The 26,251-nt window shown below is 45.6% G+C and overlaps 1 protein-coding gene across 1 annotated transcript in view; it reads right to left on the bottom strand.

Annotated features, from left to right (window-relative positions):
- Positions 1–26,251, bottom strand: part of LOC106613696 (ryanodine receptor 2) — a 1,296,826-nt gene that overhangs the window by 422,720 nt on the left and 847,855 nt on the right. Inside the window, 2 exon segments of the mRNA XM_082973418.1 lie at positions 19,171–19,283; positions 22,806–22,940. Of these exon segments, the coding sequence (XP_082829544.1) occupies positions 19,171–19,283; positions 22,806–22,940 (248 nt within the window).

The raw sequence follows: 26,251 nt of genomic DNA, 5'->3' as shown, positions 1-26,251 counted from the left end.
TTAGTTAGGTAAGGCAAGTGGAGCCATGTTTACCTGAGTAAGTTAGGGTTAGTTAGGTAAGGCACGTGGAGCCATGTTTACCTGGGTAAGTTAGGGTTAGGGTTAGTTAGGTAAGGCACGTGGAGCCATGTTTACCTGGATAAGTTAGGGTTAGTTAGGTAAGGCACGTGGAGCCATGTTCACCTGGGTAAGTTAGGGTTAGGGTTAGTTAGGTAAGGCAAGTGGAGCCATGTTTACCTGGGTAAGTTAGGGTTAGTTAGGTAAGGCAAGTGGAGCCATGTTTACCTGTGTAAGTTAGGGTTAGTTAGGTAAGGCACGTGGAGCCATGTTTACCTGGGTAAGTTAGGGTTAGGGTTAGTTAGGTAAGGCACGTGGAGCCATGTTTACATGGGTAAGTTAGGGTTAGTTAGGTAAGGCACGTGGAGCCATGTTTACCTGGGTAAGGTAGGGTTAGTTAGGTAAGGCACGTGGAGCCATGTTTACCTGGGTAAGTTAGGGTTAGGGTTAGTTAGGTAAGGCAGGTGGAGCCATGTTTACCTGGGTAAGTTAGGGTTAGTTAGGTGAGGCAAGTGATGCCATGTTTACCTGGGTAAGTTAGGGTTAGTTAGGTAAGGCAAGTATAGCCATGTTTACCTGGGTAAGTTAGGGTTAGTTAGGTAAGTCAAGTGGAGCCATGTTTACCTGGGTAAGTTAAGGTTAGGGTTAGTTAGGTAAGGCAAGTGGAGCTATGTTTACCTGGGTAAGTTATGGTTAGTTAGGTAAGGCAAGTGGAGCCATGTTTACCTGGGTAAGTTAGGGTTACTTAGGTAAGGCAAGTGGAGCCATGTTTACCTGGGTAAGTTAGGGTTAGGGTTAGTTAGGCAAGGTGAGTGGAGCCATGTTTACCTGGGTAAGTTAGGGTTAGTTAGGTGAGGCAAGTGGTGCCATGTTTACCTGGGTAAGTTAGGGTTAGTTAGGTGAGGCAAGTGGTGCCATGTTTACCTGGGTAAGTTAGGGTTAGTTAGGTAAGGCAAGTATAGCCATGTTTACCTGGGTAAGTTAGGGTTAGTTAGGTAAGTCAAGTGGAGCCATGTTTACCTGGGTAAGTTAGGGTTAGGGTTAGTTAGGTAAGGCAAGTGGAGCTATGTTTACCTGGGTAAGTTAGGGTTAGTTAGGTAAGGCAAGTGGAGCCATGTTTACCTGGGTAAGTTAGGGTTACTTAGGTAAGGCAAGTGGAGCCATGTTTACCTGGGTAAGTTAGGGTTAGGGTTAGTTAGGCAAGGTGAGTGGAGCCATGTTTACCTGGGTAAGTTAGGGTTAGTTAGGTAAGGCAAGTGGAGCCATGTTTACCTGGGTAAGTTAGGGTTAGGGTTAGTTAGGTAAGGCAAGTGGAGCCATGTTTACCTGGGTAAGTTAGGGTTAGTTAGGTAAGGCAAGTGGTGCCATGTTTACCTGGGTAAGTTAGGGTTAGTTAGGTAAGGCAAGTGGAGCCATGTTTACCTGGGTAAGTTAGGGTTAGTTAGGTAAGGCACGTGGAGCCATGTTTACCTGGGTAAGTTAGGGTTAGGGTTAGTTAGGTAAGGCACGTGGAGCCATGTTTACCTGGCTAAGTTAGGGTTAGTTAGGTAAGGCACGTGGAGCCATGTTTACCTGGGTACGGTAGGGTTAGTTAGGTAATGCACGTGGAGCCATGTTTACCTGGGTAAGTTAGGGTTAGGGTTAGTTAGGTAAGGCAAGTGGAGCCATGTTTACCTGGGTAAGTTAGGGTTAGTTAGGTAAGGCACGTGGAGCCATGTTTACCTGGGTAAGTTAGGGTTAGAGTTAGTTAGGTAAGGCAAGTGGAGCCATGTTTACCTGGGTAAGTTAGGGTTAGTTAGGTAAGGCAAGTGGAGCCATGTTTACCTGGGTAAGTTAGGGTTAGTTAGGTAAGGCAAGTGGAGCCATGTTTAACTGGGTAAGTTAGGGTTAGGGTTAGTTAGGTAAGGCAAGTGGAGCCATGTTTACCTGGGTAAGTTAGGGTTAGGGTTAGTTAGGTAAGGCAAGTGGAGCCATGTTTAACTGGGTAAGTTAGGGTTAGTTAGGTAAGGCAAGTGGAGCCATGTTTACCTGGGTAAGTTAGGGTTAGTTAGGTAAGGCAAGTGGAGCCATGTTTACCTGAGTAAGTTAGGGTTAGTTAGGTAAGGCACGTGGAGCCATGTTTACCTGGGTAAGTTAGGGTTAGGGTTAGTTAGGTAAGGCACGTGGAGCCATGTTTACCTGGATAAGTTAGGGTTAGTTAGGTAAGGCACGTGGAGCCATGTTCACCTGGGTAAGTTAGGGTTAGGGTTAGTTAGGTAAGGCAAGTGGAGCCATGTTTACCTGGGTAAGTTAGGGTTAGTTAGGTAAGGCAAGTGGAGCCATGTTTACCTGTGTAAGTTAGGGTTAGTTAGGTAAGGCACGTGGAGCCATGTTTACCTGGGTAAGTTAGGGTTAGGGTTAGTTAGGTAAGGCACGTGGAGCCATGTTTACATGGGTAAGTTAGGGTTAGTTAGGTAAGGCACGTGGAGCCATGTTTACCTGGGTAAGGTAGGGTTAGTTAGGTAAGGCACGTGGAGCCATGTTTACCTGGGTAAGTTAGGGTTAGGGTTAGTTAGGTAAGGCAGGTGGAGCCATGTTTACCTGGGTAAGTTAGGGTTAGTTAGGTGAGGCAAGTGATGCCATGTTTACCTGGGTAAGTTAGGGTTAGTTAGGTAAGTCAAGTGGAGCCATGTTTACCTGGGTAAGTTAAGGTTAGGGTTAGTTAGGTAAGGCAAGTGGAGCTATGTTTACCTGGGTAAGTTATGGTTAGTTAGGTAAGGCAAGTGGAGCCATGTTTACCTGGGTAAGTTAGGGTTACTTAGGTAAGGCAAGTGGAGCCATGTTTACCTGGGTAAGTTAGGGTTAGGGTTAGTTAGGCAAGGTGAGTGGAGCCATGTTTACCTGGGTAAGTTAGGGTTAGTTAGGTAAGGCAAGTGGAGCCATGTTTACCTGGGTAAGTTAGGGTTAGGGTTAGTTAGGTAAGGCAAGTGGAGCCATGTTTACCTGGGTAAGTTAGGGTTAGTTAGGTAAGGCAAGTGGTGCCATGTTTACCTGGGTAAGTTAGGGTTAGTTAGGTAAGGCAAGTGGAGCCATGTTTACCTGGGTAAGTTAGGGTTAGTTAGGTAAGGCACGTGGAGCCATGTTTACCTGGGTAAGTTAGGGTTAGGGTTAGTTAGGTAAGGCACGTGGAGCCATGTTTACCTGGGTAAGTTAGGGTTAGTTAGGTAAGGCACGTGGAGCCATGTTTACCTGGGTACGGTAGGGTTAGTTAGGTAATGCACGTGGAGCCATGTTTACCTGGGTAAGTTAGGGTTAGGGTTAGTTAGGTAAGGCAAGTGGAGCCATGTTTACCTGGGTAAGTTAGGGTTAGTTAGGTAAGGCAAGTGGAGCCATGTTTACCTGGGTAAGTTAGGGTTAGTTAGGTAAGTCAAGTGGAGGCATGTTTACCTGGGAAAGTTAGGGTTAGGGTTAGTTAGGTAAGACAAGTGGAGCTATGTTTACCTGGGTAAGTTAGGGTTAGTTAGGTAAGGCAAGTGGACCCATGTTTACCTGGGTAAGTTAGGGTTACTTAGGTAAGGCAAGTGGAGCCATGTTTACCTGGGTAAGTTAGTGTTAGGGTTAGTTAAGCAAGGCAAGTGGAGCCATGTTTACCTGGGTAAGTTAGGGTTAGTTAGGTAAGGCAAGTGGAGCCATGTTTACCTGGGTAAGTTAGGGTTAGTTAGGTAAGGCAAGTGGAGCCATGTTTACCTGGGTAAGTTAGGGTTAGTTAGGGAAGGCAAGTGGTGCCATGTTTACCTGGGTAAGTTAGGGTTAGTTAGGTAAGGCAAGTGGAGCCATGTTTACCTGGGTAAGTTAGGGTTAGTTAGGTAAGGCACGTGGAGCCATGTTTACCTGGGTAAGTTAGGGTTAGGGTTAGTTAGGTAAGGCAAGTGGAGCCATGTTTACCTGGGTAAGTTAGGGTTAGTTAGGTAAGGCAAGTGGAGCCATGTTTACCTGGGTAAGTTAGGGTTAGTTAGGTAAGGCAAGTGGAGCCATGTTTAACTGGGTAAGTTAGGGTTAGGGTTAGTTAGGTAAGGCAAGTGGAGCCATGTTTACCTGGGTAAGTTAGGGTTAGTTAGGTAAGGCAAGTGGAGCCATGTTTACCTGGGTAAGTTAGGGTTAGTTAGGTAAGGCAAGTGGAGCCATGTTTAACTGGGTAAGTTAGGGTTAGGGTTCGTTAGGTAAGGCAAGTGGAGCCATGTTTACCTGGGTAAGTTAGGGTTAGTTAGGTAAGGCAAGTGGAGCCATGTTTAACTGGGTAAGTTAGGGTTAGGGTTAGTTAGGTAAGGCAAGTGGAGCCATGTTTACCTGGGTAAGTTAGGGTTAGGGTTAGTTAGGTAAGGCAAGTGGAGCCATGTTTAACTGGGTAAGTTAGGGTTAGTTAGGTAAGGCAAGTGGAGCCATGTTTACCTGGGTAAGTTAGGGTTAGTTAGGTAAGGCAAGTGGAGCCATGTTTACCTGAGTAAGTTAGGGTTAGTTAGGTAAGGCACGTGGAGCCATGTTTACCTGGGTAAGTTAGGGTTAGGGTTAGTTAGGTAAGGCACGTGGAGCCATGTTTACCTGGGTAAGTTAGGGTTAGTTAGGTAAGGCACGTGGAGCCATGTTCACCTGGGTAAGTTAGGGTTAGGGTTAGTTAGGTAAGGCAAGTGGAGCCATGTTTACCTGGGTAAGTTAGGGTTAGTTAGGTAAGGCAAGTGGAGCCATGTTTACCTGGGTAAGTTAGGGTTAGTTAGGTAAGGCACGTGGAGCCATGTTTACCTGGGTAAGTTAGGGTTAGTGTTAGTTAGGTAAGGCACGTGGAGCCATGTTTACCTGGGTAAGTTAGGGTTAGTTAGGTAAGGCACGTGGAGCCATGTTTACCTGGGTAAGGTAGGGTTAGTTAGGTAAGGCACGTGGAGCCATGTTTACCTGGGTAAGTTAGGGTTAGTTAGGTGAGGCAAGTGGTGCCATGTTTACCTGGGTAAGTTAGGGTTAGTTAGGTAAGGCAAGTATAGCCATGTTTACCTGGGTAAGTTAGGGTTAGGGTTAGTTAGGTAAGGCAAGTGGAGCTATGTTTACCTGGGTAAGTTAGGGTTAGTTAGGTAAGGCAAGTGGAGCCATGTTTACCTGGGTAAGTTAGGGTTAGGGTTAGTTAGGCAAGGTGAGTGGAGCCATGTTTACCTGGGTAAGTTAGGGTTAGTTAGGTAAGGCAAGTGGAGCCATGTTTACCTGGGTAAGTTAGGGTTAGGGTTAGTTAGGTAAGGCAAGTGGAGCCATGTTTACCTGGGTAAGTTAGGGTTAGTTAGGTAAGGCAAGTGGTGCCATGTTTACCTGGGTAAGTTAGGGTTAGTTAGGTAAGGCAAGTGGAGCCATGTTTACCTGGGTAAGTTAGGGTTAGTTAGGTAAGGCACGTGGAGCCATGTTTACCTGGGTAAGTTAGGGTTAGGGTTAGTTAGGTAAGGCACGTGGAGCCATGTTTACCTGGCTAAGTTAGGGTTAGTTAGGTAAGGCACGTGGAGCCATGTTTACCTGGGTACGGTAGGGTTAGTTAGGTAATGCACGTGGAGCCATGTTTACCTGGGTAAGTTAGGGTTAGGGTTAGTTAGGTAAGGCACGTGGAGCCATGTTTACCTGGGTAAGTTAGGGTTAGTTAGGTAAGGCACGTGGAGCCATGTTTACCTGGGTAAGTTAGGGTTAGGGTTAGTTAGGTAAGGCAAGTGGAGCCATGTTTACCTGGGTAAGTTAGGGTTAGTTAGGTAAGGCAAGTGGAGCCATGTTTACCTGGGTAAGTTAGGGTTAGTTAGGTAAGGCAAGTGGAGCCATGTTTAACTGGGTAAGTTAGGGTTAGGGTTAGTTAGGTAAGGCAAGTGGAGCCATGTTTACCTGGGTAAGTTAGGGTTAGTTAGGTGAGGCAAGTGGTGCCATGTTTACCTGGTTAAGTTAGGGTTAGTTAGGTAAGGCAAGTATAGCCATGTTTACCTGGGTAAGTTAGGGTTAGTTAGGTAAGGCACGTGGAGCCATGTTTACCTGGGTAAGGTAGGGTTAGTTAGGTAAGGCACGTGGAGCCATGTTTACCTGGGTAAGTTAGGGTTAGGGTTAGTTAGGTAAGGCAGGTGGAGCCATGTTTACCTGGGTAAGTTAGGGTTAGTTAGGTGAGGCAAGTGGTGCCATGTTTACCTGGGTAAGTTAGGGTTAGTTAGGTAAGGCAAGTATAGCCATGTTTACCTGGGTAAGTTAGGGTTAGTTAGGTAAGTCAAGTGGAGCCATGTTTACCTGGGTAAGTTAGGGTTAGGGTTAGTTAGGTAAGGCAAGTGGAGCTATGTTTACCTGGGTAAGTTAGGGTTAGTTAGGTAAGGCAAGTGGAGCCATGTTTACCTGGGTAAGTTAGGGTTACTTAGGTAAGGCAAGTGGAGCCATGTTTACCTGGGTAAGTTAGGGTTAGGGTTAGTTAGGCAAGGTGAGTGGAGCCATGTTTACCTGGGTAAGTTAGGGTTAGTTAGGTAAGGCAAGTGGAGCCATGTTTACCTGGGTAAGTTAGGGTTAGGGTTAGTTAGGTAAGGCAAGTGGAGCCATGTTTACCTGGGTAAGTTAGGGTTAGTTAGGTAAGGCAAGTGGTGCCATGTTTACCTGGGTAAGTTAGGGTTAGTTAGGTAAGGCAAGTGGAGCCATGTTTACCTGGGTAAGTTAGGGTTAGTTAGGTAAGGCACGTGGAGCCATGTTTACCTGGGTAAGTTAGGGTTAGGGTTAGTTAGGTAAGGCACGTGGAGCCATGTTTACCTGGGTAAGTTAGGGTTAGTTAGGTAAGGCACGTGGAGCCATGTTTACCTGGGTACGGTAGGGTTAGTTAGGTAATGCACGTGGAGCCATGTTTACCTGGGTAAGTTAGGGTTAGGGTTAGTTAGGTAAGGCAAGTGGAGCCATGTTTACCTGGGTAAGTTAGGGTTAGTTAGGTAAGGCAAGTGGAGCCATGTTTACCTGGGTAAGTTAGGGTTAGTTAGGTAAGTCAAGTGGAGGCATGTTTACCTGGGTAAGTTAGGGTTAGGGTTAGTTAGGTAAGACAAGTGGAGCTATGTTTACCTGGGTAAGTTAGGGTTAGTTAGGTAAGGCAAGTGGACCCATGTTTACCTGGGTAAGTTAGGGTTACTTAGGTAAGGCAAGTGGAGCCATGTTTACCTGGGTAAATTAGGGTTAGTTAGGTAAGGCACGTGGAGCCATGTTTACCTGGGTAAGTTAGGGTTAGGGTTAGTTAGGTAAGGCACGTGGAGCCATGTTTACCTGGGTAAGTTAGGGTTAGTTAGGTAAGGCACGTGGAGCCATGTTTACCTGGGTAAGGTAGGGTTAGTTAGGTAAGGAAAGTGGAGCCATGTTTACCTGGGTAAGTTAGGGTTAGGGTTAGTTAGGTAAGGCAAGTGGAGCCATGTTTACCTGGGTAAGTTAGGGTTAGTTAGGTAAGGCACGTGGAGCCATGTTTACCTGGGTAAGTTAGGGTTAGGGTTAGTTAGGTAAGGCACGTGGAGCCATGTTTACCTGGGTAAGTTAGGGTTAGTTAGGTAAGGCACGTGGAGCCATGTTTACCTGGGTAAGTTAGGGTTAGGGTTAGTTAGGTAAGGCACATGGAGCCATGTTTACCTGGGTAAGTTAGGGTTAGTTAGGTAAGGCACATGGAGCCATGTTTACCTAGGTAAGTTAGAGTTAGTTAGGTAAGGCACGTGGAGCCATGTTTACCTGGGTAAGTTAGGGTTAGGGTTAGTTAGGTAAGGCAAGTGGAGCCATGTTTACCTTGGGAAGTTAGGGTTAGTTAGGTAAGGCATGTGGAGCAATGTTTAACAGGGTGGGTTAGGGTTAGGTAAGGCAAGTGGAGCCATGTTTACCTGGGTAAGTTAGGGTTAGGGTTAGTTAGGTAAGGCACGTGGAGCCATGTTTACCTGGGTAAGTTAGGGTTAGTTAGGTAAGGCACATGGAGCCATGTTGACCTAGGTAAGTTAGAGTTAGTTAGGTAAGGCAAGTGGAGCCATGTTTACCTGGGTAAGTTAGGATTAGGGTTAGTTAGGTAAGGCACGTGGAGCCATGTTTACCTGGGTAAGTTAGGGTTAGGGTTAGTTAGGTAAGGCACGTGGAGCCATGTTTACCTGGGTAAGTTAGGGTTAGCTAGGTAAGGCACGTGGAGCCATGTTTACCTGGGTAAGGTAGGGTTAGTTAGGTAAGGCACGTGGAGCCATGTTTACCTGGGTAAGGTAGGGTTAGGGTTAGTTAGGTAAGGCAAGTGGAGCCATGTTTACCTGGGTAAGTTAGGGTTAGTTAGGTAAGGCACGTGGAGCCATGTTTACCTGGGTAAGTTAGGGTTAGGGTTAGTTAGGTAAGGCAAGTGGAGCCATGTTTACCTGGGTAAGTTAGGGTTAGTTAGGTAAGGCACGTGGAGCCATGTTTACCTGGGTAAGTTAGGGTTAGGGTTAGTTAGGTAAGGCACGTGGAGCCATGTTTACCTGGGTAAGTTAGAGTTAGTTAGGTAAGGCACATGGAGCCATGTTTACCTAGGTAAGTTAGAGTTAGTTAGGTAAGGCACGTGGAGCCATGTTTACCTGGGTAAGTTAGGGTTAGGGTTAGTTAGGTAAGGCAAGTGGAGCCATGTTTACCTTGGGATGTTAGGGTTAGTTAGGTAAGGCACGTGGAGCCATGTTTACCAGGGTAAGTTAGGGTTAGGGTTAGGTAAGGCAAGTGGAGCCATGTTTACCTGGGTAAGTTAGGGTTAGGGTTAGGTAAGGCAAGTGGAGCCATGTTTACCTGGGTAAGTTAGGGTTAGTTAGGTAAGGCAAGTGGAGCCATGTTTACCTGGGTAAGTTAGCGTTAGTTAGGTAAGGCAAGTGGAGCCATGTTTACCTGGGTAAGTTAGGGTTAGGGTTAGTTAGGTAAGGCAAGTGGAGCCATGTTTACCTGGGTAAGTTAGGGTTAGTTAGGTGAGGCAAGTGGTGCCATGTTTACCTGGGTAAGTTAGGGTTAGTTAGGTAAGGCAAGTGGAGCCATGTTTACCTGGGTAAGTTAGGGTTAGTTAGGTAAGTCAAGTGGAGGCATGTTTACCTGGGTAAGTTAGGGTTAGGGTTAGTTAGGTAAGACAAGTGGAGCTATGTTTACCTGGGTAAGTTAGGGTTAGTTAGGTAAGGCAAGTGGAGCCATGTTTACCTTGGGAAGTTAGGGTTAGTTAGGTAAGGCACGTGGAGCCATGTTTACCAGGGTGGGTTAGGGTTAGGTAGGGCAAGTGGAGCCATGTTTACCTGGGTAAGTTAGGGTTAGGGTTAGTTAGGTAAGGCTCGTGGAGCCATGTTTACCTGGGTAAGTTAGGGTTAGTTAGGTAAGGCAAATGGAGCCATGTTTACCTAGGTAAGTTAGAGTTAGTTAGGTAAGGCAAGTGGAGCCATGTTTACCTGGGTAAGTTAGGATTAGGGTTAGTTAGGTAAGGCACGTGGAGCCATGTTTACCTGGGTAAGTTAGGGTTAGGGTTAGTTAGGTAAGGCACGTGGAGCCATGTTTACCTGGGTAAGTTAGGGTTAGTTAGGTAAGGCACGTGGAGCCATGTTTACCTGGGTAAGGTAGGGTTAGTTAGGTAAGGCACGTGGAGCCATGTTTACCTGGGTAAGGTAGGGTTAGGGTTAGTTAGGTAAGGCAAGTGGAGCCATGTTTACCTGGGTAAGTTAGGGTTAGTTAGGTAAGGCACGTGGAGCCATGTTTACCTGGGTAAGTTAGGGTTAGGGTTAGTTAGGTAAGGCACGTGGAGCCATGTTTACCTGGGTAAGTTAGGGTTAGTTAGGTAAGGCACGTGGAGCCATGTTTACCTGGGTAAGTTAGGGTTAGGGTTAGTTAGGTAAGGCACGTGGAGCCATGTTTACCTGGGTAAGTTAGGGTTAGTTAGGTAAGGCACATGGAGCCATGTTTACCTAGGTAAGTTAGAGTTAGTTAGGTAAGGCACGTGGAGCCATGTTTACCTGGGTAAGTTAGGGTTAGGGTTAGTTAGGTAAGGCAAGTGGAGCCATGTTTACCTTGGGAAGTTAGGGTTAGTTAGGTAAGGCACGTGGAGCCATGTTTACCAGGGTAAGTTAGGGTTAGGGTTATGTAAGGCAAGTGGAGCCATGTTTACCTGGGTAAGTTAGGGTTAGGGTTAGGTAAGGCAAGTGGAGTGGAGCCATGTTTACCTGGGTAAGTTAGGGTTAGTTAGGTAAGGCAAGTGGAGCCATGTTTACCTGGGTAAGTTAGGGTTAGTTAGGTAAGGCAAGTGGAGCCATGTTTACCTGGGTAAGTTAGGGTTAGGGTTAGTTAGGTAAGGCAAGTGGAGCCATGTTTACCTGGGTAAGTTAGGGTTAGTTAGGTGAGGCAAGTGGTGCCATGTTTACCTGGGTAAGTTAGGGTTAGTTAGGTAAGGCAAGTGGAGCCATGTTTACCTGGGTAAGTTAGGGTTAGTTAGGTAAGTCAAGTGGAGGCATGTTTACCTGGGTAAGTTAGGGTTAGGGTTAGTTAGGTAAGACAAGTGGAGCTATGTTTACCTGGGTAAGTTAGGGTTAGTTAGGTAAGGCAAGTGGACCCATGTTTACCTAGGTAAATTAGGGTTACTTAGGTAAGGCTAGTGGAGCCATGTTTACCTGGGTAAGTTAGGGTTAGTTAGGTAAGGCAAGTGGAGCCATGTTTACCTGGGTAAGTTAGGGTTAGGGTTAGTTAGGTAAGACAAGTGGAGCTATGTTTACCTAGGTAAGTTAGGGTTAGTTAGGTAAGGCAAGTGGACCCATGTTTACCTAGGTAAGTTAGGGTTACTTAGGTAAGGCTAGTGGAGCCATGTTTACCTGGGTAAGTTAGGGTTAGTTAGGTAAGGCAAGTGGAGCCATGTTTACCTGGGTAAGTTAGGGTTAGGGTTAGTTAGGTAAGGCAAGTGGAGCCATGTTTACCTGGGTAAGTTCGGGTTAGGGTTAGTTAGGTAAGGCACGTGGAGCCATGTTTACCTGGGTAAGTTAGGGTTAGTTAGGTAAGGCACGTGGAGCCATGTTTACCTGGGTGAGTTAGGGTTAGGGTTAGTTAGGTAAGGCACATGGAGCCATGTTTACCTGGGTAAGTTAGGGTTAGTTAGGTAAGGCACATGGAGCCATGTTTACCTAGGTAAGTTAGAGTTAGTTAGGTAAGGCACGTGGAGCCATGTTTACCTGGGTAAGTTAGGGTTAGGGTTAGTTAGGTAAGGCAAGTGGAGCCATGTTTACCTTGGGAAGTTAGGGTTAGTTAGGTAAGGCACGTGGAGCCATGTTTACCAGGGTGGGTTAGGGTTAGGTAAGGCAAGTGGAGCCATGTTTACCTGGGTAAGTTAGGGTTAGGGTTAGTTAGGTAAGGCACGTGGAGCCATGTTTACCTGGGTAAGTTAGGGTTAGTTAGGTAAGGCACATGGAGCCATGTTTACCTAGGTAAGTTAGAGTTAGTTAGGTAAGGCAAGTGGAGCCATGTTTACCTGGGTAAGTTAGGATTAGGGTTAGTTAGGTAAGGCACGTGGAGCCATGTTTACCTGGGTAAGTTAGGGTTAGGGTTAGTTAGGTAAGGCACGTGGAGCCATGTTTACCTGGGTAAGTTAGGGTTAGTTAGGTAAGGCACGTGGAGCCATGTTTACCTGGGTAAGGTAGGGTTAGTTAGGTAAGGCACGTGGAGCCATGTTTACCTGGGTAAGGTAGGGTTAGGGTTAGTTAGGTAATGCAAGTGGAGCAATGTTTACCTGGGTAAGTTAGGGTTAGTTAGGTAAGGCACGTGGAGCCATGTTTACCTGGGTAAGTTAGGGTTAGGGTTAGTTAGGTAAGGCACGTGGAGCCATGTTTACCTGGGTAAGTTAGGGTTAGTTAGGTAAGGCACGTGGAGCCATGTTTACCTGGGTAAGTTAGGGTTAGGGTTAGTTAGGTAAGGCACGTGGAGCCATGTTTACCTGGGTAAGTTAGGGTTAGTTAGGTAAGGCACATGGAGCCATGTTTACCTAGGTAAGTTAGAGTTAGTTAGGTAAGGCACGTGGAGCCATGTTTACCTGGGTAAGTTAGGGTTAGGGTTAGTTAGGTAAGGCAAGTGGAGCCATGTTTACCTTGGGAAGTTAGGGTTAGTTAGGTAAGGCACGTGGAGCCATGTTTACCAGTGTAAGTTAGGGTTAGGGTTAGGTAAGGCAAGTGGAGCCATGTTTACCTGGGTAAGTTAGGGTAAGGGTTAGGTAAGGCAAGTGGAGCCATGTTTACCTGGGTAAGTTAGGGTTAGTTAGGTAAGGCAAGTGGAGCCATGTTTACCTGGGTAAGTTAGGGTTGGTTAGGTAAGGCAAGTGGAGCCATGTTTACCTGGGTAAGTTAGGGTTAGTTAGGTAAGGCAAGTGGAGCCATGTTTACCTGGGTAAGTTAGGGTTAGGGTTAGTTAGGTAAGGCAAGTGGAGCCATGTTTACCTAGGTAAGTTAGGGTTAGTTAGGTAAGGCACATGGAGCCATGTTTACCTGTGTAAGTTAGGGTTAGTTAGATAAGGCAAGTGGAGCCATGTTCACCTGGGTAAGTTGGGGTTAGATAGGTAAGGCAAATGGAGCCATGTTTACCTGGGTAAGTTAGAGTTAATTAGGTAAGGTACGTGGAGCCATGTTTACCTGGGTAAGTTAGGGTTAGTTAGGTAAGGCAAGTGGAGCCATGTTTATCTGGGTAAGTTAGGGTTAGTTAGGTTAGGCAAGTGAAGCCATGTTTACCTGTGTAAGTTAGGGTTAGGGTTAGTTAGGTAAGGCAAGTGGAGCCATGTTTACCTGGGTAAGTTAGGGTTAGTTAGGTGAGGCAAGTGGTGCCATGTTTACCTGGGTAAGTTAGGGTTAGTTAGGTAAGGCAAGTGGAGCCATGTTTACCTGGGTAAGTTAGGGTTAGTTAGGTAAGGCAAGTGGTGCCATGTTTACCTGGGTAAGTTAGGGTTAGTTAGGTAAGGCACGTGGAGCCATGTTTACCTGGGTAAGTTAGGGTTAGTTAGGTAAGGCAAGTGGAGCCATGTTTACCTGGGTAAGTTAGGGTTAGGGTTAGTTAGGTAAGGCACGTGGAGCCATGTTTACCTGGGTAAGTTAGGGTTAGTTAGGTAAGGCACATGGAGCCATGTTTACCTAGGTAAGTTAGAGTTAGTTAGGTAAGGCATGTGGAGCCATGTTTACCTGGGTAAGTTAGGGTTAGGGTTAGTAATGTAAGGCAAGTGGAGCCATGTTTACCTTGGGAAGTTAGGGTTAGTTAGGTAAGGCACGTGGAGCCATGTTTACCAGGGTAAGTTAGGGTTAGGGTTAGGTAAGGCAAGTGGAGCCATGTTTACCTGGGTAAGTTAGGGTTAGGGTTAGGTAAGGCAAGTGGAGCCATGTTTACCTGGGTAAGTTAGGGTTAGTTAGGTAAGGCAAGTGGAGCCATGTTTACCTGGGTAAGTTAGGGTTAGGGTTAGTTAGATAAGGCAAGTGGAGCCATGTTCACCTGGGTAAGTTGGGGTTAGATAGGTAAGGCAAATGGAGCCATGTTTACCTGGGTAAGTTAGGGTTAATTAGGTAAGGTACGTGGAGCCATGTTTACCTGGGTAAGTTAGGGTTAGTTAGGTAAGGCAAGTGGAGCCATGTTTATCTGGGTAAGTTAGGGTTAGTTAGGTTTTGCAAGTGAAGCCATGTTTACCTGGGTAAGTTAGGGTTAGGGTTAGTTAGGTAAGGCAAGTGGAGCCATGTTTACCTGGGTAAGTTAGGGTTAGTTAGGTGAGGCAAGTGGTGCCATGTTTACCTGGGTAAGTTAGGGTTAGTTAGGTAAGGCAAGTGGAGCCATGTTTACCTGGGTAAGTTAGGGTTAGTTAGGTAAGGCAAGTGGTGCCATGTTTACCTGGGTAAGTTAGGGTTAGTTAGGTAAGGCAAGTGGAGCCATGTTTACCTGAGTAAATTAGGGTTAGTTAGGTAAGGCACGTGGAGCCATGTTTACCTGGGTAAGTTAGGGTTAGGGTTAGTTAGGTAAGGCACGTGGAGCCATGTTTACCTGGGTAAGTTAGGGTTAGTTAGGTAAGGCACATGGAGCCATGTTTACCTAGGTAAGTTAGAGTTAGTTAGGTAAGGCAAGTGGAGCCATGTTTACCTGGGTAAGTTAGGATTAGGGTTAGTTAGGTAAGGCACGTGGAGCCATGTTTACCAGGGTAAGTTAGGGTTAGGGTTAGGTAAGGCAAGTGGAGCCATGTTTACCTGGGTAAGTTAGGGTTAGGGTTAGGTAAGGCAAGTGGAGCCATGTTTACCTGGGTAAGTTAGCTTAGTTAGGTAAGGCAAGTGGAGCCATGTTTACCTGGGTAAGTTAGGGTTAGTTAGGTAAGGCAAGTGGAGCCATGTTGACCTGGGTAAGTTAGGGTTAGGGTTAGTTAGGTAAGGCACATGGAGCCATGTTTACCTGTGTAAGTTAGGGTTAGTTAGATAAGGCAAGTGGAGCCATGTTCACCTGGGTAATTTGGGGTTAGATAGGTAAGGCAAATGGAGCCATGTTTACCTGGGTAAGTTAGGGTTAATTAGGTAAGGTACGTGGAGCCATGTTTACCTGGGTAAGTTAGGGTTAGTTAGGTAAGACAAGTGGAGCCATGTTTATCTGGGTAAGTTAGGGTTAGTTAGGTTTTGCAAGTGAAGCCATGTTTACCTGGGTAAGTTAGGGTTAGGGTTAGTTAGGTAAGGCAAGTGGAGCCATGTTTACCTGGGTAAGTTAGGGTTAGTTAGGTGAGGCAAGTGGTGCCATGTTTACCTGCGTAAGTTAGGGTTAGTTAGGTAAGGCAAGTGGAGCCATGTTTACCTGGGTAAGTTAGGGTTAGTTAGGTAAGGCAAGTGGTGCCATGTTTACCTGGGTAAGTTAGGGTTAGTTAGGTAAGGCAAGTGGAGCCATGTTGACCTGGGTAAGTTAGGGTTAGGGTTAGTTAGGTAAGGCAAGTGGAGCCATGTTTACCTAGGTAAGTTAGGGTTAGTTAGGTAAGGCACATGGAGCCATGTTTACCTGTGTAAGTTAGGGTTAGTTAGATAAGGCAAGTGGAGCCATGTTCACCTGGGTAAGTTGGGGTTAGATAGTTAAGGCAAATGGAGCCATGTTTACCTGGGTAAGTTAGGGTTAATTAGGTAAGGTACGTGGAGCCATGTTTACCTGGGTAAGTTAGGGTTAGTTAGGTAAGGCAAGTGGAGCCATGTTTATCTGGGTAAGTTAGGGTTAGTTAGGTAAGGCAAGTGAAGCCATGTTTACCTGGGTAAGTTAGGGTTAGGGTTAGTTAGGTAAGGCAAGTGGAGCCATGTTTGCCTGGGTAAGTTAGGGTTAGGGTTAGTTAGGTAAGGCACGTGGAGTCATGTTTACCTGGGTAAGTTAGGGTTAGGGTTAGTTAGGTAAGGCACGTGGAGCCATGTTTACCTGGGTAAGTTAGGGTTAGTTAGATAAGGTACGTGGAGCCATGTTTACCTGGGTAAGTTAGGTGTAGTACTGAAACTATCGAGGTTACCTAGCCAGCTACACGTTCAAAGTCAACAACGCAGCCACTGCTAGCTAGCCTACTCCTAGCTAGCCTACTCCACCAGTTAGCAGTACTGTATCATTTTCGTCATTTTAGTCAATAAGATTTTTGCAACGTAACCTTAACTTTCTGAACATTCGAGACGTGTAGTCCACTTGTCATTCCAATCTCCTTTGCATTAGCGTAGCCTCTTCTGTAGCTTGTCAACTATGTGTCTGTCTATCCCTATTCTCTCCCCTCTGCACAGGCCATACAAACGCTCCACACCGCGTGGCCGCTGCCACTCTAACCTGGTGGTCCCAGCGCGCACGACCCACGTGGAGTTCCAGGTCTCCGGCAGCCTCTGGAACTGCCGGTCTGCGGCCAACAAGGCTGAGTTCATCTCAGCCTATGCTACCCTCCAGTCCCTAGACTTCCTGGCGCTGACGGAAACATGGATTACCACAGATAACACTGCTACTCGTACTGCTCTCTCCTCGTCTGCCCACGTGTTCTCGCATACCCCTAGAGCATCGAGCCAGCGGGGTGGTGGCACTGGAATCCTCATCTCTCCCAAGTGGACATTCTCTCTTTCTCCCCTGACCCATCTGTCTATCTCCTCATTTGAATTCCATGCTGTCACAGTTACCAGCCCTTTCAAGCTTAACATCCTTATCATTTATCGCCCTCCAGGTTCCCTTGGAGAGTTCATCAATGAGCTTGACGCCTTGATAATTTCCTTTCCTGACGATGACTCACCTCTCACAGTTCTGGGTGACTTTAACCTCCCCACGTCTACCTTTGACTCATTCCTCTCTGCCTCCTTCTTTCCACTCCTCTCCTCTTTTGACCTCACCCTCTCACCTTCCCCCCCTACTCACAAGGCAGGCAATACGCTTGACCTCATCTTTACTAGATGCTGTTCTTCCACTAATCTCATTGCAACTCCCCTCCAAGTCTCCGACCACTACCTTGTATCCTTTTCCCTCTCGCTCTCATCCAACACTTCTCACTCTGCCCCTACTCGGATGGTATTGCGCCGTCCCAACCTTCGCTCTCTCTCTCCCGCTACTCTCTCCTCTTCCATCCTATCATCTCTTCCCTCTGCTCAAACCTTCTCCAACCTATCTCCTGATTCTGCCTCCTCAACCCTCCTCTCCTCCCTCTCTAAATTCCAAGCATCTGCCTCTAACCCTAGGAAGCTCTTTGCTACCTTCTCCTCCCTCCTGAATCCTCCTCCCCCTCCCCCCCCCTCCTCCCTCTCTGCGGATGACTTCGTCAACCATTTTGAAAAGAAGGTTGACGACATCCGATCCTCGTTTGCTAAGTCAAACGACACCGCTGGTCCTGCTCACACTGCCCTACCCTGTGCTTTGACCTCTTTCTCCCCTCTCTCTCCAGATGAAATCTCGCGTCTTGTGACGGCCGGCCGCCCAACAACCTGCCCACTTGACCCTATCCCCTCCTCTCTTCTCCAGACCATTTCCGGAGACCTTATCCCCTACCTCACCTCGTTCATCAACTCATCCTTGACCGCTGGCTACGTCCCTTCCGTCTTCAAGAGAGCGAGAGTTTCACCCCTTCTGAAAAAACCTACACTCGATCCCTCCGATGTCAACAACTACAGACCAGTATCCCTTCTTTCTTTTCTCTCCAAAACTCTTGAACGTGCCGTCCTTGGCCAGCTCTCTTGCTATCTCTCTCAGAATGACCTTCTTGATCCTAATCAGTCAGGTTTCAAGACTGGGCATTCAACTGAGACTGCTCTTCTCTATGTCACGGAGGCTCTCCGCACTGCTAAAGCTAACTCTCTCTCCTCTGCTCTCATCCTTCTAGACCTATCTGCTGCCTTTGATACTGTGAACCATCAGATCCTCCTCTCCACCCTCTCCGAGCTGGGCATCTCCGGCGCGGCCCACGCTTGGATTGCGTCCTACCTGACAGGTCGCTCCTACCAGGTGGCGTGGCGAGAATCTGTCTCCGCACCACGTGCTCTCACCACTGGTGTCCCCCAGGGCTCTGTTCTAGGCCCTCTCCTATTCTCGCTATACACCAAGTCACTTGGCTCTGTCATATCCTCACATGGTCTCTCCTATCATTGCTATGCAGACGACACACAATTAATCTTCTCCTTTCCCCCTTCTGACAACCAGGTGGAGAATCGCATCTCTGCATGTCTGGCAGACATATCAGTGTGGATGACGGATCACCACCTCAAGCTGAACCTCGGCAAGACGGAGCTGCTCTTCCTCCCGGGGAAGGACTGCCCGTTCCATGATCTCGCCATCACGGTTGACAACTCCCTTGTGTCCTCCTCCCAGAGTGCTAAGAGCCTCGGCGTGACCCTGGACAACACCCTGTCATTCTCCACTAACATCAAGGCGGTGACCCGATCCTGTAGGTTCATGCTCTACAACATTCGCAGAGTACGACCCTGCTTCACACAGGAAGCGGCGCAGGTCCTAATCCAGGCACTTGTCATCTCCCGTCTGGATTACTGCAACTCGCTGTTGGCTGGGCTCCCTGCCTGTGCCATTAAACCCCTACAACTCATCCAGAACGCCGCAGCCCGTCTGGTGTTCAACCTTCCCAAGTTCTCTCACGTCACCCCGCTCCTCCGCTCTCTCCACTGGCTTCCAGTTGAAGCTCGCATCCGCTACAAGACCATGGTGCTTGCCTACGGAGCTGTGAGGGGAACGGCACCTCCGTACCTTCAGGCTCTGATCAGGCCCTACACCAAACAAGGGCACTGCGTTCATCCACCTCTGGCCTGCTCGCCTCCCTACCTCTGAGGAAGCACAGTTCCCGCTCAGCCCAGTCAAAACTGTTTGCTGCTCTGGCACCCCAATGGTGGAACAAGCTCCCTCACGACGCCAGGACAGCGGAGTCAATCACCACCTTCCGGAGACACCTGAAACCCCACCTCTTTAAGGAATACCTGGGATAGGATAAAGTAATCCTTCTAATCCCCCCACCCCTTAAAAGATTTAGATGCACTATTATAAAGTGGTTGTTCCACTGGATATTATAAGGTGAATGCACCAATTTGTAAGTCGCTCTGGATAAGAGCGTCTGCTAAATGACTTAGATGTAAATGTTAAATGTAAGGCAAGTGGAGCCATGTTTACCTGGGTAAGTTAAGGTTAGGGTTAGTTAGGTAAGGCAAGTGGAGCCATGTTTACCTGGGTAAGTTAGGGTTAGGGTTAGTTAGGTAAGGCAAGTGGAGCCATGTTTACCTGGGTAAGTTAGGGTTAGGGTTAGTTAGGTAAGGTAAGTGGAGCCATGTTTACCTGGGTAAGTTAGGGTTAGGGTTAGTTAGGTAAGGCAAGTGGAGCCATGTTTACATGGGTAAGTTAGGGTTAGTTAGGTAAGGCACGTGGAGCCATGTTTACCTGGGTAAGTTATGGTTAGTTAGGTAAGGCAAGTGGAGCCATGTTTACCTGGGTAAGTTAGGGTTAGTTAGGTAAGGCAAGTGGAGCCATGTTTACCAGGGTAAGTTAGGGTTAGTTAGGTAAGGCAAGTGGAGCCATGTTTACCTGGGTAAGTTAGGGTTAGGGTTAGTTAGGTAAGGCACGTGGAGCCATGTTTACCTGGGTAAGTTAGGGTTAGTTAGGTAAGGCAAGTGGAGCCATGTTTACCTGGGTAAGTTATACAACGGAGCCATTCTGAAACAGGCCACCACAGCCCTCTTCCTCTGTTTAGAGAGCAGCTTGTGCCACACAGCCTTCTTACTCCTTTGTGGATGTTCCACCTACAGGAAGAGGAAAAGGGAGAGGCATAATGTTACCAATTCACACAACTCAAACTCATTTCTAACAGGACTTCATCAGAGTTAACCTGTTGGGGATAGGGGGCAGTATTTGCACGGCCGGATAAAAAACATACCCGATTTAATCTGGTTACTACTCCTGCCCAGTAACTAGAATATGCATATCATTATTGGCTTTGGATAGAAAACACCCTAAAGTTTCTAAAACTGTTTGAATGGTGTCTGTGAGTATAACAGAACTCATATGGCAGGCAAAAACCTGAGAAGATTCCTTACAGTCTGACCATTTCTTGCCCTCCTTGATTATCTCTAACAAAAACAGGGGATCTCTGGCATGACGTGACACTTCCTACGGCTCCCATGGGCTCTCAGAAGGCGGGAAAAAGCTGAACGATGTAATTCCATCCTCAGGCTGAAACACATTAGCGCGTTTGGCAAGTGCTCTATCAGAGGGCCATCAGACTGAGACTCGTGCATGAGGGGATAGCATGCTTTTACTTTCACTCTCTTTGTATTAAAAAACGATTTCCCGGTCGGAATATTATCGCTTTTTTACGAGAAAAATGGCATAAAAATTGATTTTAAACAGCGGTTAACCTGTTAGGGCTAGGGGGCAGTATTTACACCGCCGGATAAAAAACGTACCCGATTTAATCTGGTTACCACTCCTACCCAGTAACTAGAATATGCATATACTTATTACATATGGATAGAAAACACCCTAAAGTTTCTAAAACTGTTTGAATGGTGTCTGTGAGTATAACAGAACTCATTTGGCAGGCAAAAAACTGAGAAGGTTTCATGCAGGAAGTGGCCTGTCTGACAAGGTGTCGTTCTTCTTGTCTCTGTTTATTGAAGAGTGAGGATCTTAGCTGTCCCGTGACACTTCCTACGGCTGCCATAGGGTCTCAGAAGGCGGTAAAAAGCTGAATCGTGGCTTTGCAGGCTCTGGCTGAAAAAAAGTTGCGCGTTTGGGTAGTGGCTGGTTACAGTACTGTGAGACTCAGGCTCGTGCCCGCGTCGACCGAAAGCTTTGTTTACTTTCCTCTGTTTAGCTAAATGGACATTCCCGGTCGGAATATTATCGCTTTTTTACGAGAAAAATTGCATAAAAATGGATTTTAAACAACGGTTGACATGCTTCGAAGTACGGTAATGGAATATTTCAATTTTTTTTTGTCACGAATTGCGCCATGCGCGCGACCCTGATTTACCATTTCAGATAGTGTCTGGGACGCACGAACAAAACGCCGCTATTCGGATATAACGATGGATTATTTTGGACCAAACCAACATTTGTTATTGAAGTAGAAGTCCTGGGAGTGCATTCTGAAGAAGATAACAAAAGGTAATCAAACTTTTATAATAGTAAATCTGATATTGGTGAGTGCTAAACTTGCCGGGTGTCTAAATAGCTAGCCCGTGATGCCTGGGCTATGTACTTAGAATATTGCAAAATGTGCTTTCACCAAAAAGCTATTTTAAAATTGGACATATCGAGTGCATAGAGGAGTTCTGTATCTATAATTCTTAAAATAATTGTTATGCTTTTTGTGAACGTTTATCGTGAGTAATTTAGTAAATTGTTAGCGAATTCCCCGGAGGTTTGCGGGGAATTTGCTAGTTCTGAACGTCACATGCTAATGTAAAAAGCTGTTTTTTGATATAAATATGAACTTGATTGAACAAAACATGCATGTATTGTATAACATAATGTCCTAGGGTTGTCATCTGATGAAGATCATCAAAGGTTAGTGCTGCATTTAGCTGTCTTCTGGGTTTTTGTGACATTATATGCTAGCTTGAAAAATGGGTGTCGATTATTTCTGGCTTGGTACTCTGCTGACATAATCTAATGTTTTGCTTTCGTTGTAAAGCCTTTTTGAAATCGGACAGTGTGGTTAGATTAACGAGAGTCTTGTCTTTAAATAGCTGTAAAATAGTCATATGTTTGAGAAATTGAAGTAATAGCATTTCAAAGGTTTTGAAAATCGAACCACAGGATTCAACTGGCTGTTACGTAGGTGGGACGAATTCGTCCCGCCGGTCCCATAGAGGTTAACATGCTTCGAAGTACGGTAATGGAATATTTAGAATTTTTTTGTCACGAAATGCGCCATGCTCGTCACCCTTATTTACCCTAGTGTCTTGAACGCACGAACAAAACGCCGCTATTTGGATATAACAATGGATTATTTGGGACCAAACCAACATTTGTTATTGAAGTAGAAGTCCTGGGAGTGCATTCTGACGAAGAACAGCAAAGGTAATAACATTTTTCTTATAGTAAATCTGACTTTGGTGAGTGCTACACTTGCTGGGTGTCTAAATAGCTAGCCCTGTGATGCCGGGCTGAGAATATACTGAGCTGAGCTGAGAATATACTGAGAATATTGCAAAATGTGCTTTCACCGAAAAGCTATTTTAAAATCGGACATAGCGAGTGCATAGAGGAGTTCTGTATCTATAATTCTTAAAATAATTGTTATGTTTTTTGTGAACGTTTATCGTGAGAAATTTTGTAAATTCACCGGCAGTGTTCGGTGGGAATGCTAGTCACATGCTAGTCACATGCTAATGTAAAAAGCTGTTTTTTTATATAAATATGAACTTGATTGAACAAAACATGCATGTATTGTATAACATAATGTCCTAGGGTTGTCATCTGATGAAGATCATCAAAGGTTAGTGCTGCATTTAGCTGTGGTTTGGGTTTATGTGACATTATATGCTAGCTTGAAAAATGGGTGTCTGATTATTTCTGGCTGGGTACTCTGCTGACATAATCTAATGTTTTGCTTTCGTTGTAAAGCCCTTTTGAAATCGGACAGTGTGGTTAGATTAACGAGAGTCTTGTCTTTAAAATGGTGTAAAATAGTCATATGTTTGAAAAATTTAAGTTTTTGCATTTTTGAGGTATTTGAATATCGCGCCACGGGATTACACTGGCTGTTGAGTAGGTGGGACGCAAGCGTCCCACCTAGCCCATAGAGGTTAAACCAAATATCAATGGAGAAATCTGTGATAACACGCTAGGGGTCAAACCATTTAACTGTAAAACCAAATCATGCATTGAAGAAAAAAATAAATCGGCCACATTTTCTTTATGAGGATATTTAAACTTCCTTTTGCGGAGATGGAAATGACCCTCAGCCCTGCAGGAAAGGGCACACCGTCATAAAATACCAATGTTGTCCCCAAAAGTACTTTCCTTTTGGATATTTATTAACATAATAGTGAGACGACTTCAGACCCGGGTCATGTGTATGTGTACCTGGGTAAGCACCTGGGTATGTGTACCCGGGTAAGCATCAAACTGAGAAAAAAAACCTGACTGAGGGACTTTTATTTTTCCATGACAAAACGTTTTAAGATGTGACTATTAACCAAAGAAAACAGGCTGAAATAGGGACGGGCTGCCTTGTTTTCTGTTACTTAACGTTTTTAAAATGTTTTCCATTGCATGCCCTAATGAACATGACCCTGATGTTTCCCAGAACCCACCTGGTCTAGATAGAAGAGAACGTGAGCGATGTCCAGGACTCTCTCTACAGTCTTCTCTGGGTCTGACGTGTCCTCACTCCTGTTAGGAAGGTCTTTATACAGAGCAAGCTGCCAGCGGATAGCAGGGTCCTCCAGCTACACACACACACACACACACACCCACAGAGAATACATTATTGGGGTTGAGGAGAAACAGGAGGTATAAACATGTCTGAGGTCTAAGCAAGGCTATGTGATTTCACTGTGAGGGTTAGGGTTCGTTAGCCTGATCCCTGTTTAGGTTTTCTTTCCAACTCCTATAGTCATTGTTATACCAAAAAATATCAGCTGGCTTTTCAGCAGGAATCAAATCAAATCAAGCTTTATTTATACAGCACATTTCAGACATGGAATGCAACACAATGTGCTTCACAGGAAGAAAATAAAAAAAAAACAATGAAAATAAAACGGAGGATAAACAACTAAAGAATAACAATAAAAACTGAACGAATACAAAGCACTCTAACAAAAGGCAAAGTTAAAAAGGTGTGTTTTAAGATACATTTTTAATATGTCCACAGTTTCAGCCCCTCTCAGGTTCTCTGGCAGGATATTCCAGAGGCTGGGGGCATAATAATTAAAGACTACCTCTTGGTCCTAGGCTTTGAGATAGTTAAAAGGCTGTCTGACATGTCTGACATGTATTAAAGTGCACAATTGTGGATTGATTTAAAAACCAATAGAATAATCTTTAAATGAATTCTAAAACTGATAGGCAGCCAGTGTAATGTGTTCTCTCCGTCTGGTCTTGGTCAGTACCCACGCTGCAGCATTCTGTATGTTTTGCAGTTGACAAATGGCTTTTTTGGGTTGACCAGACAGGAGAGCATTGCAGTAGTCAAGCCTGCTAGTAATACATACATGGATGAGTCTCTCTGTATCAGCCTGAGAGAGAAACAGTCACACCTTGGCAATGTTCCTCAGGTGGGAAAAAGCTATTTTGGTCACATTCCTAATTGAAATTTAGTTCAGATTCTAAAATAACACCTAGTTTTTTTTTTACCTGGTGTTTTATCTTTATTGCCCGTAAATTAAAATGTGAGGCCATATTCTCTCTCTGTGCTTTGGCTTCAACGACAAGTACTTCGAACTGGAGGAAGTTGTGAGCCATCCAAGTATTTAAATCACTAATACAGTCTAATAATTTATCCGTGGACATAAAATCCTCTGGTGACACAAAAAAATATAAAGTTGTGTATCGTCTGCGTAGCAGTGAAAAATCAATGCTGTGCTTTCTGATAACGCTGCCAAGGGGTAACATATATAAACTGAACAGTACCGGACCCAAAATAGAACCTTGTGGAACGCCACATGATATGTATTATGTTCACTAAGGGTGACACAAAAAAAAACTCTCGACCGGTTAAATAGGTCCTAAACCAATTTAGAACTGGACCGGAGAGGTCAAACCAAACCCTCTCCAGTCTGTCCAGAAGGACACTACGGTCGACAGTGTCGAATGCAGCAATTAAGAGTACAAGGACAGAGAGCTGTTTGGCATCTGTGTTGGCTCTAAGATCATTTACCACTTTATTAACCACTAAGGCTGTTTCTGTGCTGTAGTGGGCACCAAAACCAGATTGGAATTATTCAAAAATACAGTTGGCACTTAAAAAATAAATAATTTAGCTGTTTGAAAACCAATATTCCCAGAATGTTGCTTAAGAATGGAAGGTTGGAGATTGGCTGAAAATTGCTAAGAGCTGAAAAAAAAGATGACTTTTCTTAAGAAGGGCGTTTCACCAGGACAGGTTTTTAGTGCAGTGGGGAAAGTGCCTATGAACGGGGAGTGGTTAACAATAGCTTGCACTTCTTCAGATATGTCATTTGTTTTGAAGAAGGCGGTGGTGGGGGATTGGATCGAGAAGGCAGGTAGAGGACTTAAGTTGTGATAGCACTTTCCTGAGCATGTCCGTTCCCACGGGGGACCAGTACGGGGGAAGAAAAAAAAATGTATGAAATGTATGAAAATGTAGGCATTCACTACTGTAAGTCGCTCTGGATAAGAGCGTCTGCTAAATGACTAAAATGTAAATGTAAAACTAGAGAAAATAGATCAATATTGACCTTTGAGTGGTAGACCAGGGCTCATATCAAACTTCTCATGAGTTCTTGCTTGACTGATAACCAGCCTAATGTTAGTTATCTTATCTCTGAAATAATGCCGCCAACTCATCACATTTAGACGCGGAGGAAAGTTCACATTAGGTTTTCTGGGGTAGGATTTATCAGGCCATCAACGGTCGAGAAGAGCACTTTTGAATTATTCTGATTATTAGTGATCAAGTAAGAAGACTGAGCCCGTCTGGCATTTTCTAATGGCCTTGTTATATACGCCAATTTGATCTCTCAGAATATCATAATGGCCTTGATATATCGTGGTGGCAGGGTAGCCTAGTGGTTAGAATGTTGGGCTAGTAACCGAAAGGTTGCAAGATCGAATCCCCGAGCCGACAAGGTAAAAATCTGTCATTCTGCCCCTGAACAAGGCACTTAACCCACTGTTCCCCGGTAGGCCGTCATTGAAAATAAGAATTTGTTCTTAACTGACTTGCCTAGTTAAATAGAGGTACAAGTTTAAAAAAATATGCCAACTTGCTCTCTCAGAATATCATAATGTAACTTTCTCCACTTCCACCCTGCCTTTCTGCAATTTCTCTTTAATTGATTAGATTGAACAGATCTGGGAAATAGGCTAAGGGTTAAGGTTATGAGGATCATGGGTTACCCACCAACGCAGTATTACACCCATACATGCTCTGCCCTAAGGCCCCCAGGTGACCCTCTCGAATCCTGGACGTGCCCGGGATATCAGCGGCTCTACCCGGGGGCTTGCCCTGCCCGTGCCCATGATGCATCACATAATCCACAGATGAGGCCTTCTTGATGCCTGCCAGGGTGGTCCTGGGAGACCTGTGGGTGTAGCTACTCTCCACAGTGGCAGAACGTTTCCGTGCGCCAGCCAGACGTTTGTGCCCGCCGGGCGTCTCTAAAGCCGGAGGTTTAGAGGCCTGCTGACTCTTCATCCACTTTATCACTATGATTAACTTCTTCACCAGCTTTTTGAAGTGGAACACTCGGTACTGAGGACGGTGACGGAGGAGGAAGGGCGACGAGTGGACAGGACATGCAGGCATGCAGAGAGAACGGTGAGATGGAGACAGAGAGAGAGAGAGAGAGAGAGAGAGAGATGGTGAGCTGGAGGAATGGAGGGAGATGGGACATGCAGGGTTATGAAAGACAAAATTAAACCTCTCTTTGTCTTTTTAGGTCTAATACTTAACTTCATCCAAATTGACTTCTTATTGGGTGAAGTACAGAGTCAGCTTATACAACTTTGTATAGTACTACAATGCTGTAGCATGGTGTAGATTAGTATGTACTGCGTTGTATAGTACTACCATACT

Source organism: Salmo salar, chromosome 01 (genome assembly GCF_965601325.2).
Source record: "Salmo salar chromosome 01, fSalSal1, whole genome shotgun sequence".
Taxonomy (NCBI): domain Eukaryota; kingdom Metazoa; phylum Chordata; class Actinopteri; order Salmoniformes; family Salmonidae; genus Salmo; species Salmo salar.
Note: the sequence above shows the minus strand (reverse complement) of the source record. Positions and strands in the feature narration are given on the sequence as shown.